Source organism: Cimex lectularius, unplaced genomic scaffold (genome assembly GCF_000648675.2).
Source record: "Cimex lectularius strain Harlan isolate CLEC.00 unplaced genomic scaffold, Clec_2.1 scaffold104, whole genome shotgun sequence".
Lineage (NCBI taxonomy): Eukaryota > Metazoa > Arthropoda > Insecta > Hemiptera > Cimicidae > Cimex > Cimex lectularius.
The window spans coordinates 1,234,904-1,255,362 of record NW_019392737.1 but is presented as its reverse complement, the minus strand read 5'-3'; the positions used below and the strand labels follow the sequence as shown (position 1 = coordinate 1,255,362).

General features: G+C 35.9%; 2 protein-coding genes across 11 annotated transcripts in view; one reads left to right on the top strand and one right to left on the bottom strand.

The window, feature by feature from the left end:
- The window catches only part of LOC106665612, a 370,792-nt gene that overhangs the window by 338,377 nt on the left and 11,956 nt on the right, over positions 1–20,459 (top strand). For all 9 annotated transcript variants that reach the window (XM_024227020.1, XM_024227025.1, XM_024227024.1 and 6 more), the window contains one exon: positions 19,865–19,915. In XM_024227020.1, coding sequence (XP_024082788.1) covers positions 19,865–19,915 — 51 coding nt within the window. The remainder of the gene's footprint in view (positions 1–19,864; positions 19,916–20,459) is intronic.
- Positions 13,852–15,500, bottom strand: LOC106665614. Of its 2 annotated transcripts, none has more exons than XM_014392125.1 (2): positions 15,382–15,500; positions 13,852–15,309 (listed from the first exon to the last, which is right to left on the bottom strand). In XM_014392125.1, the coding sequence occupies exons 1-2, from the start codon at positions 15,398–15,400 to the stop codon at positions 14,018–14,020; spliced, it is 1,311 nt and encodes a 436-aa protein (XP_014247611.1). In that variant the 5' UTR covers positions 15,401–15,500; the 3' UTR covers positions 13,852–14,017. The 2 variants fall into 2 exon arrangements, with proteins under 2 accessions (XP_014247611.1, XP_014247610.1); XM_014392124.1 differs by having other exon boundaries at positions 13,852–15,312; positions 15,382–15,499.

The following is a 20,459-nucleotide window of genomic DNA, read 5'->3' as shown; positions in this document are numbered from 1 at the left end:
GCTACTTGAGATAAAAGATCGTGAGTGCTTTATGCCCCCTTGGAAAGGAATTTTATCAACGAAATAGACGGATAAGTCGATAGTAAAGGAATACTAGACTTCGACGTTGAGACGTGGGGGTAAATAACGGATTTTAACCATATGTAGTCAATGGTGGAGTTAAATGACGTGGACACAGATGTTCATTATGTTCATAATGTTTAACAGTATTCAAGCCAAAAATCGAATTGTAGGTGTGATTGAAAATCTGATGAAAATGCCTGGGCAGATAAAGAAATCGGATTTCTGGTGGAAAATTTGATTAGGCTTAAGGATTGAATAATATGATCTAATGATGAATAATAGATGTTAGATATTTAAAGTGACTTTCATGATACTTTTGAGCCTTGACTGAAAAGAAAAGTCCCTCTGCTAAAAATCTATTTACAATTACCTTAATACCAGTTACATTTTGTTGATTAAGCTATATCTAAGAAATTTCCAATTGAGTATTAGAGGCTTTTAATTGAACTTTTGTCAAAACCCATGTCTTTTCAGTAAAACTCATAGTAAAATGGCTTTCTGTTCAGATTGTATTTGAAGATGGAATATTTTGGTTTTATCCATTGAACGAAATGAACAGCAAGAGATATCTTTAAGAGTAATACACTTCACATAACAAAAAATCGTTCGGTCTAGAATATATTTGAAGATTGAAAATTTTGAGTTTAATTTAACCCAGTAAACGAAATGAACAGCAAGCAATACCCAATAGAATATTCTGAAAGGAATTTTTTTGAAAGTTGTTAAAAACCTATGACCAGAAATTCTCATAGCAAAGTGGTGTTCTTGTCAGGGCATATTTGAAGATGAAAAAGTTTAAAAAGTTAAAAAGTTTGGCTTTAATTCGTTGAACAAAATGAACAGCAACTGATGTCCGAGAAATATCCAGTCGAATAGGAATTTATTTGAAACTTTGGAAAAACCCTTGATTTTATCAGTAATAATCATTGCAAAATGTCATTCTGTTCAGAATATAACTGAAGATTGAAAGTTTTGGTTATAAATCCATTGGACGAAATTAATAGCGAGGCACAGACAATTGAAAAATTGCATTGAGCAAAATGTGAACAACAAGAAACAATAGTGGATAGCACACAATCAACATTTTTAACGAGTTTCTTGCATGAAATGTAAAAACTGTTGCATTTTTCATTTCTAGCCGTAAAAAATGACCTTATTTTCAAAATTCTGTTTGCACATTGATAAATTAATTTAATCATAACTGATAATATGAAACGAGTATTAAGTAATTCAAGTTATAATCCGCAATCCAATATGAAGAAATACTTCGAAAACTTCTCAATTTTTTTGCAGTTATAGATTTTAATTTATAATAATTTTTAAAGTAAAATATCAGTTGATAATTTGTAAAAGAATAATTGTAAATAGATAAGCGTGCTCTCCCCATTAAAATGCTAGTTACAGCTAGAAAGCCGGTCGTAAAATAAGTAAAAAGACTTTCTCTGATCTCAAAGAAAGCGTTAGCCGCACTTTGTATGTTAACAACCCTGGACAGCAAGTTTAACGCATTGTTTATTTCTGTTCGGCCTGGTAGAGTTCAAACAGTCCAAAACTAAAAAATTATTTTTTCTCTTGAATAGAAATTTTCAAACGTTAAATGAAAGTTAAGACTTGATTGGCTCCCTTTGTCGAATTTTATTGGATTATCTCTTTTTGATTGATGTAAATTGATATTTTTATAAATATTGCAATTATAAACATCACCTAGCCATCTTCAAGTAATTAATACGTTTGAACACAGAAATGTTTAGAATTCGGTCCAAGATGAATGACGTCTGCTTTGAATACAAAATCACTTGGCAGGAAATCACATATTATAAATGTCTTCCTCTCTTGCCTTTCTTTACTTCTATTATTATTCGAAAAGTTATTTTGTAATAAACCGGTTTTATACGTCTTCGCTTATGAACTATAGCTGTGACTACCCTTATTGTAAAAGGAAGGCCTGATAAGTGGGGAATGAGCTTTTAGCCAATGCAGCGGCTGATATGGGTGAAGGTGACTTTTATCGCCTTGTCCCATTTGTCCATTAAAGGATCCGAGTCAAACCAAAACCTTTTAAGGAAAGAAATCTCCGCATTTATTCTTAAGGCTGCTTCTCAGAGTGATAATCCGGGATGATTCAGTTAACCCGATCGAATAAGGAAACTGTTAGTCAGTGAGAAAGAGCACCAAATTTCGATATAATTATCCGTTTTTTTTAAATAGTTTTTCACTTGATAAACTAAAAATGTGCAGTAAACAACCAGGGTAGAAAGATAATTTGATATGAAATTACAGGAAATTCCACTACCATTCGTTAAATCTATTCACATGCTGTTCACCACAGTGAACGTTTGACATGTTTTATGACCATAAGCATTAATTTATATGTATGAATGTACATATTACATCAGTGACATAAAATAAATCACATGACAAGGTCGATGATGAATGGTAGCTAAGTTGGCTGGTTTTGTTGTTTTTGCAAACAGTAGCGAATCAATGATTTTGTTTGCTTTTACGCAAACGAACGGAAACGACCTTATAAAACAATTTTGGGAAACGTAAGATGAAATAAAAAAATAAATAAAAATAAGTTTTATTAATATTATTGAACACAACAGCAAAAATAATTACCATCATTGAGACTCACAAGGGGATGACCAGGATGGCGGGTCACGGATTTGGACCAAACCTTTCTGGTATTCTACACCAAAATATCGGACACATATACGCCACTTATGAATTGGGACTGGTTTCGCCAAAGAAAATTGAAAGTTGAAATTTTCCGTTTTTTAATTATGTTTATTTCGCCCTTCTACTTGCTTAAATCAACTATGCGAATACACAGTTCTGCAGAATTTCTTATGTCCGATGTTAGACTTAACAATTTATATCTCCTACGAATTTTTCCATATTGAACGTTTATACAACCGTTGGAAAGCAGAACAAATCTTCTTTCAGGCTACGTGAATTTTTAGAAACTTTTAAATTCTACATAAATAAAAGAAATATGAATTTTTTTAAACTTCTCAGTCGTTTTATTTGATTTTTTAGATTTTAATTCATTTACAGAGGCGACGTCTGTGCTATTATGTAGAGTTTCTAAACTAAGTTAAAAAGTTTCCAATGGATGGTGGAGTCGTTTCATAGTTATCATTATGTTTGTGATTTTCGACCAAATAGAGGCCAAATGAAAGGAAAGCATTTTGATGAATGTGTGGTGATTAGTAACCGTTAATCGATAATTATTCAGAAATCGTGAGATGCGGTCTAGTGTGATGATGTAGGTTTCAAAAAAACATTTTCTTTATCGTTCTAACGTTTCGATCTTTATTGAGATCATCTTCAGGGCCTGCGATTTATAAACATTGTTTAAATTTAACAAATACCTGTAGGATGGTGGAAAAAAGTGAATTTATACAATGCAAAATATATTTTTTATATTCATTCAAAGTATTTCTACTCACTCAAAGTGTTTGTTTTCTGTGTAATTGTTCATTCTTGCGTGTCGTGTTGAGAGTGCCAGACAGATATTGCTGTTTCATGTTTATATACGTTGGATTTGTTAACAACAATTGTATAACAAATAAATCTGACGTAATCTACAAAATCAATTGTTTAAACTGTCCGGCAACTTAATCAGACTTAAATCCCAATATCTGGACAAGAAAGTAAAGCAACATATCTATGATTGCAAAAAACCCAAGCAAAATTCTACAGCACGCGCTACCCACCATTTTGAACCCAAACACAATTTCGAAGAAGAAAAGAAAGAAAGGGATAAATAAGAAAAGGAAATCTAAATTGTTGGACAAATACACTATGTGAAAAATATTTTATGTGTGGAATTAATGTAATGATATACACAACACTCTCACACTCTCAACACGACAAGCAAGGATGGCACAATTACACAGAAGACAACACTTTGAGCCCTGAAGATGATCTCAATAAAAGATCGAAACGTTGGCACGATAAAGAAAATGTTTTTCTGAAACCTACATCACACCCGACCGCATCTCACGATATCTTAATAACCAAGTAATGATATATGCATGTTATATATATTGAATTTGATTAATGATATTGGCGTAGCTGCGACTTGATTTGCTTGATATTTTCTTTGATAGTAAGCAACCATAATCAAAAGAAATATATAATTACATACATAAATCAATATAACTGATACTATATATGTTGGTTCAAGATTAACCTTTCTTTAAAGTTTTACAATTTCCTTTATAGCGAATTCTCAACAAATACAAAATATTTTAAGCACTAATTTTATATGGGATTTTTAAATTTGAATCAATCATTGGAATATACAGGGTGTTCTGCTACTCGTGTTACAAACTTTGTCAGTTGATTCTACATTTAAAATGGAGCCAAAAAGTCCTAATTAACTTTAATCCTAATCTCAACCTTGCGTCAACAAAAAAAAAAACAATGATAACTCCAAAATCAATCGTTGTTTTTTTTGAAGCAAGGTCGTGAAATCTTAAAAAATCAGAAAAAGGGGAATAACTCCGAAGCTGCTGAGATTCGGCCCATAGTTAATTAGGACTTTTAGATTCCATTTTGAATGTAATCTACTGGCAAAGTTTGTAACATGAATAGCAGAACTTCCTGTATATCCATCCGTTATAAATTTTATACCAGTGAAAAACGTTTTTACCGTGAAGAAATAATAAACTGAAGATTGACTTTTTTATATGCAAATGTATGCAAGCTTGAAATTATAATAATAATTTGAATATATAACCCATGTACTATTTCTGCATATATTCTAAATAAAATTCGTAGACCTTACACGGTTTTTATGTATTTATTTCAATACTTATTCAAAATTATTAAATATAGTTAAGCGGTTGTTCAGTGAAATAGGAAAAGGTGGTGTAGTGAAAACGGGGTGGTGGTGTCTGCTCGGCTGCATAGGGTTGGGTGGTGAGGGAGTGACCCCGCCCAGATCAATACCCGCCGCCCCCGCCGACTCTTAATTAAAAACCATGCGATTCAAGAGTTGTATTCTCGGGGTGGAAATCGGATCAACGCCCTATCCGTTTCACCTGCCTGGTAACTTAAAGGATGTATCGGGGTCAGAATTTAAAAAAAAATCCGCAAAATTATAGTACAAATAGCCGATCGATAGCACACCGGGGGCGATTTGGGACCGCAGGTTGTATCGGACTCTCGGTTGTTCCCGTGGTGCGTCTGTCAAGTGTCAGCTTTTATCGCGAGTGTTCATGATGAACTTATCATGAATTTAGTGGAATTCATCTTTTCCTAAAAAAAGATTATTAATTAAAATTATGACTCCAATAACATTTAGCTTTATAAATTCAATTGCTTGTTCAAATCAATAAAAAAATTCCGGGTGAGTGAGCGTGAGAGAGAAAACAGACAGACAGAAAAATGTGTGTGTGAAACAGAGAAAGAGAAATAAAAAGCGAGAAAGGACAGGATGAATGTGCGAGTCTGGGAGAAAGATAGAGGGAAACAGAGAAAGAGCAAGTCAGAGGGAGAGAGGGAAATAAAAAGGGAGAAAAGACAGAATGAAAGTGATGAAAACTACAGAGTGAAAAAACATGAACTATGAAAAATACAGAGGGAAACAGATATAAAGAAAGAGCCAGGGAGAGAATGAAAGAGCTAGACAGAGAGAGGGAAATAAAAAAGCGAGAAATAGCAAAATGAAAATGCAAGCCTATGAAAAATACAGAGGAAAACAGAGAGAAAGAAAGAGCCAGGGAGAGAGTGAAATAAAAAGCGATAAAGGGCAGGATAAAAGAGCGAATTAGGTGAAAGAAAGATGAAGGGAGAAGTTGTAAAGGAGAAACGGATAAAGTGGGACAGGAGAGAGAAGGATCGAAACAGAAAGGAAGAACAAGGAAAGGAAAAAGAAAAAACTAGACTGGGAGAAAGAAAGAGAGAATCTGAGGGAAAAAAGAACAAGAAAAGTGTGGAAGCCTGAAAAAGGGAGCAAGTGAAACAGAGCAAAAAGGAGATGGTTAAAGAGTGAGAAAAGGAGTGAGTGAAAGATAGAGAGAAGGAGAGAAAAAACGAAAAACGACAGAATGAAAGGGCGAGACTGGGAGAAAGGAACATCATGAAATAGACAGCAAAAAGGAAGAGAGTGCAACAGCTAGACGAAGAGAAGAAAAAAGTGAAAAAGGAAGAGAGTCAGATAATATTAAGGGGGGAGGGAAAGATACAAAAAGAAGGAAAAGAAAAACTAGGTCGGACAAAATGAAAATGTGAGATGGGGAGAATGTAAGAGCGGGGGAGAGAGAGAAATAGAGAGAGAATAAAATTACAACTAGTTCAAAAAGACACTTGATTTAATCAGAGTATGATTTTTATCCTCTTTAACATAAGGCGTAATTTGCAATCAATATAAGAAAATTCCAGTGACTACAACGCGGTTTGAACTGAAGACAGTTACGTGAAAATATGACAATTGTACGCCCTAACGATGTGTGCCCCACAGCGTGCGAGAGTAAGTGCATGTACGTGCATGTGTGTGTCGAAACAATTCCGACATACTTCTATTATATATTATATAATAATTATATATTATTATATATTATTATATATTATATATGTACTTGTTAAATATCAATCAAATCAGGAATCTATCGAGTCCAGATCATAAATGGTGACTAGGTGGGCGACATAGGCATGGAAAATAACTAACCTTGTTTACTTTTAGACGCTTGTCAGTAGTTCAGCAAATTACTGGCCATAAATAAATACCATATACAATCACTTTGTAACGTTACTATCGTTAAAAACAAATATCACTTTCTATCTCTTTCAGGTAAATTAGAGTTGTTGAACCTGAATGGATGCTAAGTGTTTGCCAATATATTGGGCGTTGGAGACGAATCGGATATTTCATTATGATTTTTCAATCGCAATTATTGAGGTAGTCATCAAAGGCAAATATCCGTACGAAACCCAATACACCCCCAAAGTCCAAGGTTCTCCCAAACCACTAGGGCAAATTGTAGAAATAAAAGAAATCCACTATGTACACAATTTATCGTTTGTTGTAAATGTAAGCGCTGTTCAATGAGGAAAAAGCGGAACGGATTTATAAAAGGATTCGAGAAGGGTTAAGTTGGAGCGGTTTGACTCAATTAGAGGTTGTTGCTCTCATTGAAAAGGTTGCCAGCTCTGATGTTTCACTCCTCTCCCCATTCAGAGAAGGACACCGTCTGCTTTACCTGTCACTCCCACAGATTCCCTGCATCTGAAATGGGACCCCTGCGCCGAAAGGAATTCATGAAAGATTCAATATTCGAATAAACAGGATGGACATTCGTGCAAATTATGTTCAATGTGTGCATTTTAGAAAAATCTGTAAAGCTAAATGTTTGGCGACATGACGAGAAGGCCATCCCACTTAGAAGGCTTGCTGACTCAGAATTTAAAAAAAAAAAAAAATGATTTTGATATTATTGCATAATTTGCTTAATAAAAATTTGACCAGAACCGGCGTGTTGCCTGGAAAGTATCAAACATGATGATTAGGCTTGATTAAAAGGGTAGCTGACAGCAATTTGAACAGTCATTAATGAAGACGTCACTAGGGAAGATAAACATTATTAGGCAGTTTTGGCGTTTTATCTGAATTTCACTCTATTTCATTACGTTTGCCAATCTTAACTATAAAATCTAATAAAACAATTTTTCTTACGATTTGTCTTATGTTATTACAAATCGAAAGTTTTCAAAATTATGATTATTACAAAGGTCCCTACATAAATATACATTTTAAAATTCCTTACATTTGTAAACCTTCTTGTATTAATTAATTATTGAAATAGTTAGAAACTGTATAATAAATTACATAAAAGATGCACTGATACAAAAAGAAAATAAATACTGTACGTAAATTTCGAATTGCTCAAATTCAATAAACATAACAAAATAATATATCCATTATATTTAGTGGTCTATTGACCAAATTACTTCTTTTAATTAATTAATCTTTTTAGTTAAGGTTTTGAGTGAAATGAAAAAGCTAATGCCACGAGCGAGATTCGAACCCACGACCTTCGGCTAAATACGCCGCTGCAATACCACTTGAGCTATCGTGACTTCGATCCTGAATCGAATTCTGATTACACGACTGAAAAAAGCAGCGGTTAAACAAAAAACCAACTAGTTCAAGTGGTTAGAGCAGCGGCGTATTGAGCGGAAGGTCGTGGGTTCGAATCCCGCTAGTGACTTTGACATTTTCATATCAACCAATACCTTACATAAAGATTAATTAATTGAAATATGTTATTTGGTCAATCGGACCACGAAATGAAACGGATTTAATAATAATATATATAATTTTGTTTCATTTAACACTTTATAATCATTATTTTCAGATTATTTTATTTATTTAATTTTATTAATAGAACCACACCTTAACATCACCTTAATGGATAAATCACTGGCATACAAAGAATTTGTACGACATCTGTTGACTTTATTAATAAATTTTGTTTTGCTGTTTCTTCTTCTTCTTTTTTTTTAAATTATATTATTTGAAGTGTAGGTTTTTGAACAGTTGGAGAGCATATTCTCACTCATTGAAAGAATTCTATTTATTCATGACGTTTTAGACCCCTTGAGATGTGTCCTCCTCAGTTTACATACTGTACGACTACAAAATGCTATAATATAAATATAATAATACGTATAAATATAATCCCTCAAACCTTTGTCAAACATTGAACAGCAAATAGAGTTTGAAATTTTCTTTAATACTTTGAATATATGTTATATAACATTTATCTGCTTGCGTTTATCTAAGCTAAGGACACATTAACTTAAAAAAGAATTCGTCAAAATTTGTCAAACCTTGGACTTAAAGTAGAGCTTGAAATTTTCTTTGATAATTTGAATATATTATTCATATTCCAGTTATTTACTTACATTTATCTAAGCCAAGGAAACGTTAACTTTAAAGTGAATTCCTTTAACTTATGCCAAAACTTAAAGTGAAGCGACTTAAAGTGGAGCTTGAAATTAGTTTTTAATACTTTGAATATATGATTCATATTCTACTTATTCACTTACACTTATCTAAATTAAGGAATGTTCATTTTAAATTAATCCATATTGACCGTATTAATTATTTGAATTAATTATACGTTTTATCTAAGGTCTTGTTTGAAATGAAAAAGGTAGTGTCCCGCTTGTGAAACTTGCTTTTCATCTCAACCAAGATCTTAGATAAAAAGTATAGTTAATTAAATCCATTACAGTTCGTGGTCCGTTTGACCAATTAACTTTTTTCAATTAATTAATATTTATGAAAGGTATTGGTTGAGATAAAAATGTAGTGCCACGAGCGTGATTCGAACCCACCTTCGGCTAAATACGCCGCTGCTCGAAGTAACGATAGCTCAAGTTGTAGAGCAGCGGCGTTTTTAGCCGAAGGTTGTGGGTTCGAATCCCGCTCGTGACACTGACTTTTTATCTCAACCAATACCTTTCATAAATATTAATTAATTGGAAAAAGATTATTAATTAAGTTAATTTTAAAGAGATTTTTTTACGAGGGTTCGTAACAACAGAGGTTATATCAACCCTCGGGGTGCCAGTTGAAAAAAAGCCCATTTCTAAGTATGTTGGGTTCGAAAGCAGGGCCGCTGGATTTGAACCCAGGACCTTTACCTTACAGTGATGAGCGCCGTGTCAACGCCTAAATTGTTGCGGTCACCGACGCCCCTTTAAAGAGAATTCCTTAACCTTTGCCAAACTTGGGCTTAATATGGAGCTTGAAATTATTTTTGAATACGTTGAATATAGGATTCATATTCCAGTTATCCACTTACACTCACCTAAGTTAAGGGAAAGTTAACTTTAAATAAAATTCCTTAATTGTCCTTTTTAAGCTTTTATGTATTTTTAGTAGATGGAGTAGTCAATATTTCTCCATCAACCTGCATACAATAGCAAACTAATCTAATTAGGGTCGATGGGATACTTTTATAAATATACCGCCATCGACCCAAGTCACGTACACAGGTCGATTGCGCGACGGGGATGCTATTTAACCATCAGCCCCTCCCCATTCACACTAGTAAATACACTCACTCATACAAAACACAGAAACAGAAAACACATATTTTGACGGTTATATACCATAAAAAATTCCCCATTACCCTAAAAAGCGGAACAAGGGACCCTGAACCTAGCTACCGTTTTCTTAAATTCGGCGGCATGCCTACACGCTGTATGGAGCCAAGGCATGACACGCCTCTATTATGTTCATTAGTGTGCCGTAACACTTTCACACAAAACCACTATGACATCACAAGAATAGCACCACACTTTATGCACTGAAGATGACCCGAATAAAGGTAGAAACGTCGGCAAAAAAATAAACAACCTCATTCTTGACCGCTAATCACGACTTCAGTAAATTATGAAACAACAGGTCACTAAGAAACACACTAAGTATTGAGTTTATGGTACTCAAATTTATCTTTAGTTGTCCCTGTTTTTTTTCCTTGTGTGAAAGGTTTAATATATTGGTGAATTTAAAATTTTGTTTTTATGGTTGGTAACTTTTATTGTTTATTTTATTTTCTAAACATTTAATTGGTATTTGAAGAGGCAGTCAACTTCAATTTTAATAAATTTTCGGTTTACTTCAATAGATTTTGTAAAGGTAATTATAGTTTAACGTTTACAGAAACAAATGTAAACTATGTCTTGAGTTCATCGTACTCAGATTTATATGTCGCTGTTTTTTTTTCCCTACAGTATAGGGTTGTTATTTTTTAACTATTAAGACTTATGACAATTTATTCTTGTAGATCGATTTCGAAGCCCTGACCGGTTTCTTCTTGGTCCATAACCGAGCTCTTACAAGTTGCTGAAGAAGTCAGTAGACCTTCCAAAGCGCTTCAACAAGAGTAAATTGTTTTATGTCGTACTGGGTACATTAGTTTTGGTACTAAAACTGTTACTTTACTACGAAATGTACTCAAAACTATGGACTAAATAGTTATCAAATAAAAAGAACGATGAATTTACATAAAGACGGAAGAATAATTCCGTAATTTAAGTCATACCTGGTGACATTTGTATAGGATTTGCACCCTCGTGTTACAGCCGACGTTATCTCCTGTATCAGTACGTAATTGTTTAAACAGAAAATTTTGATATGCAAAAAAATCATATTTAATAATACGATTAAATGGTTTATGTATTTGATAAGTATTGAAATGGCAGGGGACAGCCTATAAAAACGGACAACGGATTATTTTTCAATTTTAAATCCGAGTGCATTATCCATTTTTTGTTTTATATCTCTGCCAAATAAACAAAATTCCTTATGAATTATGTAGAAAATGGTATGGTTTTATAAGTCTACACTTGCTTGCCGGGCCCGGCCCTATTAAGTTTTTATACTCGTTTGAATCTTTTTGTATTCTTAATCCGATTTCGCCCAAATTTTATTAGCTGCATACTTTATTATGGTTAAGGATAAATTTTTAAAAAATCCTTGCATAAAAGGTTCAATATGGAAATATTATAAATTTGTCAATTTCTGTTACTTTCTGCAAGATGAAACATAGCGAATGCTTTAAAATAAATAGGCCTAGTTACGGTCTAAATAATGAATATATTTATATATTTGTATAAAATAATCAAAAATTCTTGCCAGGAACGAGAGTGCCAAAGAAAGCTAGTTCTTAAAATATATCGTTCGTTCACCACGATTATTTTAAAAGCGGGGGATTAAAGATTCTCTTGTTGATCCTTGAGTCAGGTCATATGGCAAGTGTAAGCAAAAATAATTAGGGCTGTCAAAATTTTTGTTTTTGTCCCAACGTTGCTCCGCCGGTTTGGCTTTTTTACATCACGGTTCGAGTCTTTTAAGGCTCTGCAGTGCATGACTCGAGATACGCTTTATTGAGTATTTACTGAACGTGCCTTCTTTCCTTTTTGTTGTTAAAGATGAGGGCGGTTAACGCTAGAAGCTCTCCAGTTTCAAACGGCCGAGGAGGTAAAAAAACTCTACTCTTGCTCCGGAAGGGAGTAGTCTCTCTTCCGGTCTGGCCTTTTTTTTATCGGGAAAAGATAAATTTTAATAATGGAAGTAATAGGCAGTTTTCTTGTATTCGTGTCCATTTTTTATCAAAGTCGAACGGAATCAGCTCGATAAGCTATCTGGAACTATTGTACTACGGGGGCTGTGAGAGCCTGCAGTTTCCAAACCGAGAGGGGGGCTTTTGTTCACTGTCGACACTACCTCGAAATAACCCTCTTTTCACTCCTCAAATGGAATTTTAGCTTGTGGTTTTTTTTATCAAATTCTTGGTCGTTTTTATACTTTTTTAAAATGTATTTGTAGCCTACACATATTTGTACATACAATATATATGATTACAATACGGTTGTACACTTGGTAACAGTACTAACATTAATGCCACTGGTTACTCTGAGCTTATAGTACGTTAACATTGAAAAAACAGTCTTGCCCTCCTTTGTACATCAACAACAATGATACTTCCATTGAAGTCAAATACCTAGGACTATATCTAGGCAGCGGACTGACGTGGAATCCCCAACAAGACTTAAAAGTTATTAACTTAAAAGAAGTCTTGGACAACAAAAAAGTTGAAATCCGTGTTGACCGTCAAAACTAAACTAACCTTATACAAACAAGGCTTTACTGTGACCACTTTGGTCATACGGATTGGAACGGTAGGGTTCTTTCAAGCCATCTAACACTCAGTGCATCCAATCGTTTCAATGAAAAGTCCTCAGACAAATTGTCAAAGACCGTTATTACATCACTGTGTCATTTACATCATCAGGTCCCGCTTACAATTTGCAAGAAATGCTTGCAGTTAAATCCGATGATGTGAATGGACGTACTAAGATGTATAGGAATATCGTAGACGGCAACCATCAGATGGAACCAGCGATATCAGAATCTTTCAATGTATTATTAAAAGAGATCCGTTCGTTGGGTATTACATCGAACTGGAAGACACCTCCACTATCCACAACAATCTTAGTTGCTCGCACTGAATGCCAGCATTGGCAGGTTTCTCATGGTATGTGCGAGGCACATTTGACATATTGTAGGTAGCTTCGATAGGATTCGAGTTAGCGTATAAAATTGCGGTATCGTCCGTATAGGCTGTGATGACTGTATTAGGGTGCAGTAGTTCAACAGTGTAGATTATAAAAAGGATGGGACCAATAATGCTCCCTTGTAGGACGCCGTCTTGTGTATATATGATTTTCGAGAACTCATTGCCACACCTTACTCTAGAGCTGTTAGGTAGAATTTCAGCATAAGATCAATAAGTAGCGGGTAAGAAGTGTGTAAATTCTTAAAGCATGTCCGGGTGACAGACCCTATCAAAAGCCTGGGTTTTATACATTAATTTTTTTATTTCAAAACCATGAAAATCAAGTAGAAGGAAAACACCTGCGGTGAAACTAAAAGTAATGAGTATTGCTGATAGTAATGTCTGGATGAGGAAAATGTATTAAATTATAAACAAGTTTCAGTCATTGTCACGCACCGTTAATTTATGTTTTACGGTAGAGCAGTTTTAAATTATCCCTATTATAATGTACGAGTGTATTAGTAGGGTTTATTAATTCTTATTATGTGACAATATTTTTTTTTTCAAAATGGCGAAGATCAGCTGGTAAATTTTTTCACTTCGTACTTCTGGAAAACTATATAAAGAATTTAATAAAATTTATTTGGCAATATTGTCATGCGTTCAAATAAAAATTGACATTTTTGTTATTTTAAAGAAAAACTCGTTAGAGCAAGACATTGAAATTTATTTAGAAAGGACGTCGAATGATTGCCGGTAGAGGAACAGTCTTTCACAGTACATAACACTTTCTTTATAAACTTTTTTTCAACAAAAAAAGATGTGCAGTGAAGTGAAATGAGATGCCTTGAAGATTAAACGTTACCGATGTATCAGGCAAATGCCGACGGGATGTTCTCGTCCCAGGACTGGCCCTTGATACGTTTCGTTTTTGAAGGCGTTTGCATAACTTTGTTTGACTTTTTCGTATTCACCCAAGGCGGAATCGGCACGATTTTCTTTGGACGGACAAACACCGCACACGGTTGTTCATCATCTTTGCATGAAATGTTGGACGGGATTAAACAGTAGACTGGTTGGACGAAATACGGCTGGGCCTCTTGTTTATTTTTTTTATCTTTTCTCTGTTCTTCGCTATCATCGTTGTCGAGGTCATATGGCACTCGGCCCCCGCATCCGACGCACAATTTTCCCGAACCGTAACCCATGTCCTCCAAGGCCTCGGGTCCCGTCAAGGGGCAGCACATATTTGCAGCCGGAGGTGGCTTTTTGGATCGAACCACCTTGCCGAAATACGGGCAATTCCTATCGTCGCAACCCAAAACTTTCCTTTTTTTCTTGGTAGAAGGTTTACCGACAGAGTTCGTATCCTCGGCGGTCGACATTTTGGAGAAGGACTTCATGTCTCTAGACGACATCAGATATTTCTCTTGGTTTATTTTCAATTTGTTATAATTGACGGGTCTGTGAATGGACGAATATTCGCTCAGTTCTTTCTGTAAAGATTCGAATAGAATATTTTCGAAGTAAGGAGGTAGAGGGTTCGAAGCTACGGCATCGTCTTCCGTTTCTTCGACTTCCTCTTCCACAAATGTCGTGGGGACGTTCATGTTCGACACTTGCAAATCGCAGGATGAGGACTTGACCGTTATCTCGTTGCAAGCGCAAATCGTCATGAGTCTTTTTCTAGACGGTGCGGGACTTAGTGTGCCAACCGGGCTCAAATTTTTAAAACCGGCATTCGCTTCACCGTACTTGTTCGAAAATTTCGTTCCGTAGTAAGTTATACGTACTGAGAGTGTCACCGTCCCTACGGTACCTTGAAGAATGTTTTTTAAGAAAAATGTATCATACCGAGATTTGCAATTATTGTCTTCGTTTCTACTAAGAAGATGTAAGAATTGTCCACCCAAGTCCACACAACAGGATCCTATGCGTGGGAAATCACTGACTATATCCTTCCTATAAACGTGAATATCCACTTTACATTGGTCGAGGAGTTGGTTGTTTGTTATCGAGAACAAACACGATTTAGAGCATTGCAAGGTTGCGATAAACTCACCATTACCTGTTTTTTCATAAGTCGCACCGAGTTCTGAGCTGTCAAGCCGTAACGCCTCGTTGTTCGGTAGTCCTACTTTAATGTACAATTCATTCCTAAAGCCTTCTTTACAACGGGAAGTAAAAAAAGTGACGTTATTAAATTTTACTTCAAGAACGAAAACTCTACACGTACCCTTTTTTTGAGTTGGCATAATATCAATGTACCTGCTTTATTTTTTTTTTATTGTTGGTGTATCTTTTGTGAAAATTCCTTGCCGAAAATATACAATCACATGTTGTTTGTAATTAATATTCTATTTTCATTAATGTACCGTCGTACAAAATAAATTATTTATCTTAAATCTGTTAATTTAATCAAAATATTTTTACCAGTATACCATGATCATGAGAAATATTTTTTTAAAATGTTGAAATTCCTTACTATTAAATTATCGTTCAATTACTAAAATCTTTAAATACTATTAGTAATAATATGAAGGGGGCGTCGATGGCCGCAACGGTTAAGGCGTTGTCACGACGCTCACTGTAAAGGTTCTGGGCTCGAATCCAGGGTTTTTTTTCTTTTTTTTTTGTAACCCTGTGCGAAATCGATCAGAGCCGAATGTTGAATGGGAATTCGAATTAAGTACACATTTATTGACGACAATGGTGATTGTTTATTTAACTAATACAAGAAGACTGAGTTTAACTTCATATGGACGACTTCATGGAATAGCAACCTTTCTATTTTTTCGTATGTATGTTGTTGTATCTTTTGCTTTTACTAAAGGACGGATCATAGTGGCTATTTGGTAAAGGAGAAGTATTGCCTTTTTTGGTTTGGGTGAATGCGTTCGCCATGTGGCCTCCGTTCAACTGATCTTGGACATTGTTCCCACATCGGTAAGATGTCTGTTGAGAGCGGCGTTCGTGGGCATTCCCACCGGCACTAGGAGGAGGCAAATTGTGATGGCGGCCTTTGTTGTAAGCCTGGTTATTCTGGACGTGTTTGTTATCAGTAGATTGCTGAGGTGGAGGACTTATCTCTTTTGGTTTGGCGGTTATCCACGTGGTTTGAACTGCCGTCTTGTCTTGTGCCGTGCTTACCGTCGGATTTCCGTAAATCTTCACCGGTGCGTAATTTGTCATCGGACTAGGCTGTGCATTCCGATAAAATAATCGTAAATTATTTCCCAACGCGTTCCCCTGAGTGTAAGTCTTATTAGGCTGGTAGTGTTGTACGATATCTTGTCTGTTTGGTAGTGCAGAGTACTGCTGCTGAGGCCTGCCTGGACCATAACCACAATTCGGCTTACCTGCATAAGACAAAGATTTCTCGTTCGTTTTATAACCTAGCTTTTTAAGATCGTCTTCACATATTCCTCCTGGTGGATAATAAGGAACATTCACATTGAATCCTTTATTTTTTACCCCGTAGGGAGGCGGAATCGGAGGGTAAGGATAGTAAGACATGTAAGGATTGATGTAAAGGGATTGATTCGGTAGAGCGTTAGGCACCCCGTATGTACACATCGGTGGATTCTGATTTATGTTCATAGCATAATTTGCCGGGTTATTTGCATACATATGTGGTGTTATTCCGTTACCCTGCGGATAAATTGAATGGAGTTGGTTTTGATAAAGTAACGCTTGATTTTGATGTTTCCACATCTCCTGTTCTTCGTAATCAGCCAGTTCTTTCAAGTTCTTTATCAACCTTTCTGTATTGGCTTTGGCAAGATTTTCGAAATATCGGTCGGCACCGGGAAAATTTTCGCAAAATTGGTTGTAGTTTTGAGGAAATAGATTATCAGGCAAGTACTGTACCACTGACTTGTCTATTGGCTCGAGGTTCATCGCATTTGTGGACGGTTTCAGATCGCCGACCTTGTTTTTAAGTGCTCCTGTAAACGCCTTTTCTACATATTCTGGCAACTTGGGCGGTATTTGAGGAAAGGCGTTTTTCGATTCTTCGTTCAAATTTTGTTTACTTGCCGTTGACAAACCGTCAAAATTGAACGTGTCCTCGTAACGATCGAAGTTAGGCATATCTTTCTTTCTTGGTGTATAATTGTACATGGCCCAATTCGCCTCCGAGTCTCCTGGAATCATTTGCAAAATTATCTCTTCTTCGGTGTTAGACTCAAACCTCAAAATTGTCAAGTCGCATTCTGATTCCGCTGTTTTTACTTTGCCGTAAAAAGAAAGTTTCAGGATAAAGGTTATACACCCTCTTATGATGCCTTTTTTATCGTTAAAAACGCGCGTATCTTCCACACACTTGACATATTTGTTGGGGCTGAATTTAAGCAAATCTGAGTAAATTCCTCCCAAGGTGATCTTACAATGTCCCTCGCTTATTTTGACGTTCGACGTGTATTGGCGTAAAACCTTCAAATCCACTTCGCACGGTTTCTCCAGTTGGCTTGGGGTCGCAGAAAACAAACCGGACTTTCCGTATTTGAATATAATGTTCGTCACATTGTCCTCTCCATAATCGCGTTTCGTCTTATTCGGTGTCTCCTTTATGGACAGAGTCTGCCCGTCTAAATGTGACACAGTTACTATTGTTTCGTCGTTAGTTGTCTTCCGCGTATCGTAGTACGTAACTTTATCCAATACAAATTCCAAATGGAACAAAGTCTTGTACTCCCGTGGTTTCACCATTCTGTCGTCGTCGTTGTTATTCTTGAAACATTTCTTGCACACCAATTGATTCTATTTCATGCACCACATGATACTAAATTTATTTTTAACGACTGATTGAACTTAATTTACAAGTATATATTTTTCCTTTATGCACATATAGTGCAGAGGAGATGTAATTCCCATAAGCAAGAATATTGGATCATAGTTCCTCGGCGGTGAATTTATACGTCCACAGGAGAATCCCCGGGCAATAAACGTTTTTGTCCTCCAACAGAGTTTTCTCCTACATTTCCCGTGAGGTTTGACCCTTTATCTGCACATTTCCCACGAGAGGATCCTAATTTCAATTTACCACACTCCGTATTAGTAGAAACGTGAATTGCTTAATGACTTAAGTCTAATTGTTGTTGAAAAACAAAAAAAAAACATTCTCAATACGCTTTAGTGATTGTACATAAAGATTAAAAGATTATTGTTGAAAACGGCTTAAATTTTCTATCCTTAGGGTATAAAACATGCCACTGAAGTTGGGCTCAGGGGATGTCGATTAGGTCATTTCAGCCCTCAACACAATCCAAACCCATCTTACCCCTCATCCACTTTTAAATAATAATGGCGCGCAGCCCAATATAGTCTGTTCAAGCGGTGAAATTTAGCTTCTTCCCTTCGTGGCAATCTTTCATCGGCTAAAGCTTCACAGTGGTTCAGCAGATGTGTTCCAGTCTTATCTTCGCCACAGAGTGTACAAGAGGGGTAATCCGCAATACCTATACGATGGAAATAAGCCCGCAGATAAACATGAAGTGGGAGCAGTCTAAAACAACCGACAGCCACCATACGAGGAACGTCTTGTGGGCGAGGGTTATCAAGAAGAATTTAACACTGTTTCCCTTCTGAACTTGCTACATGCTTTTCTCTTTCTCCTTTAGTAAACTTTTTAAAAATCTTTCAATTAATTAAGGCTTTTAGTTGAGATAAAAATTGGTCAAGCGGACCACGAAATTGGTGAATTATTTTTAAAAATCTTTTTGTTGTTCCGTATTCTAAAGGAATCTTTGGTTGTTGAATTTCTGCTCCCAATTTCACTAGTTTAACTTCTTAATTTCCCATGATTTCACAGTGTCTAATCCACTGGAGGCAAATATTCCCCCCGGTAGCAATGAGCGCAGACATTTCCTCACTTATAAGCCTGACATCGCCTTCAGGCGAAACAATTACTTGTGTGGCTGCCCGAGATAAGTAAAACTACATTTCTGCTACGGGGTTCTTTCTTCCAACTGGATCAGATATTTGGAACCTCTCCGCATCAACTTTTGCGCCACCATTGCTTCGTGCTCCGTGGGCTGAACCATCAGTATACATGGATCCACTCTGTGGGTGGGAACCTTTCGTAAATTGCTTTAAGTATGGTGGGTGGGGTTTCTTTTTGTTTACTGGGGTTACCAAGCCTAGCATTACTTTCGAGCTGTAACGCACAGTCAAATCATTTGCCGTTGGAATTGGAAAATCCAGTCTGCTGTTTATATTTATCCCGGGGTTCACTCAGGGTGGTGGAGTACGTAATATTCCTCCATCACCGTGTATACAAACATTAATTGAGGGTCGATGGGTACTCAATATTCCGCTCTATCACGCTACTCATTCACACCAATAAATACATTCAACACACGCTAGGGACACAAAAATATCAGTCTATATACAATAAGACAACCCTGTTTCCTTCATGAATCGGAAGAGGGGATTTAAATACTCGCCGATGTGCTCAAGCATAATTCTCATTTCGGGTGGCATTTGAACGCGCTCTCTGTACGGAGCCAAGGGATTGCACCTTTCAATTAGGTGGGACACATCGAGTACCGGACATACGCTGGCTTTGGCTCAAAAGCAATTGTGTGTGTCAACCTCGCCTGGCCTATTCCTAGTCGAGTGAGGATGACCCTTCTACGACATTGTATACTAATGTACATCTATTTTATTAGTTGACTTATTATTTTATTTGTCCTTGTAATGTTTGTTTTTCTTTTCAGGAAATAGCAAAGACAAAAAGGACGCTCTTTCTCCTACATCAGGATTTGCTGGTGAGTTACCTTTGTTTCATCTCATTAGCACATTTTCCAATGTTGAACATTAATTACATAGTTCATTATTTTATGTGTCTGTGTTTATATTTTGCACATGAGTATTCCATTACGGAGTTTATTAGCCATGTGGCCCCTTAAATGTCTGCAGATGTTTCTTTAAATGATAAGCAAATGCAGATTCAAAAGTTAACCGGCAAAAATTACATAATTTTAACTACCATATTCAACCCTGATGCTAATTGATTGAAATTGAATTGATTACTTTTGTTTGTTAAGATTTTTAACTGTACAAATCCATTATTCACCTACATTTTTCATGAGTTAGATTTCCAGATTGAGTCTGGTTAAAAAAAAAAATTCTGCTTCTCTTGGACTTCTTAGATTTCTCATACGTGGCGAATTTGTTGGTAAATAGATGTTTGCAAAAATGTATTAGACATTTTGACTTTCCGATCTTCTGATATGTCTTCTGCACAACGTTGTATTCCTCTTTTTTTTGTGTTTGTGTCTTTGCTCGTGCGTGTACAACCTTTGTAGTTGT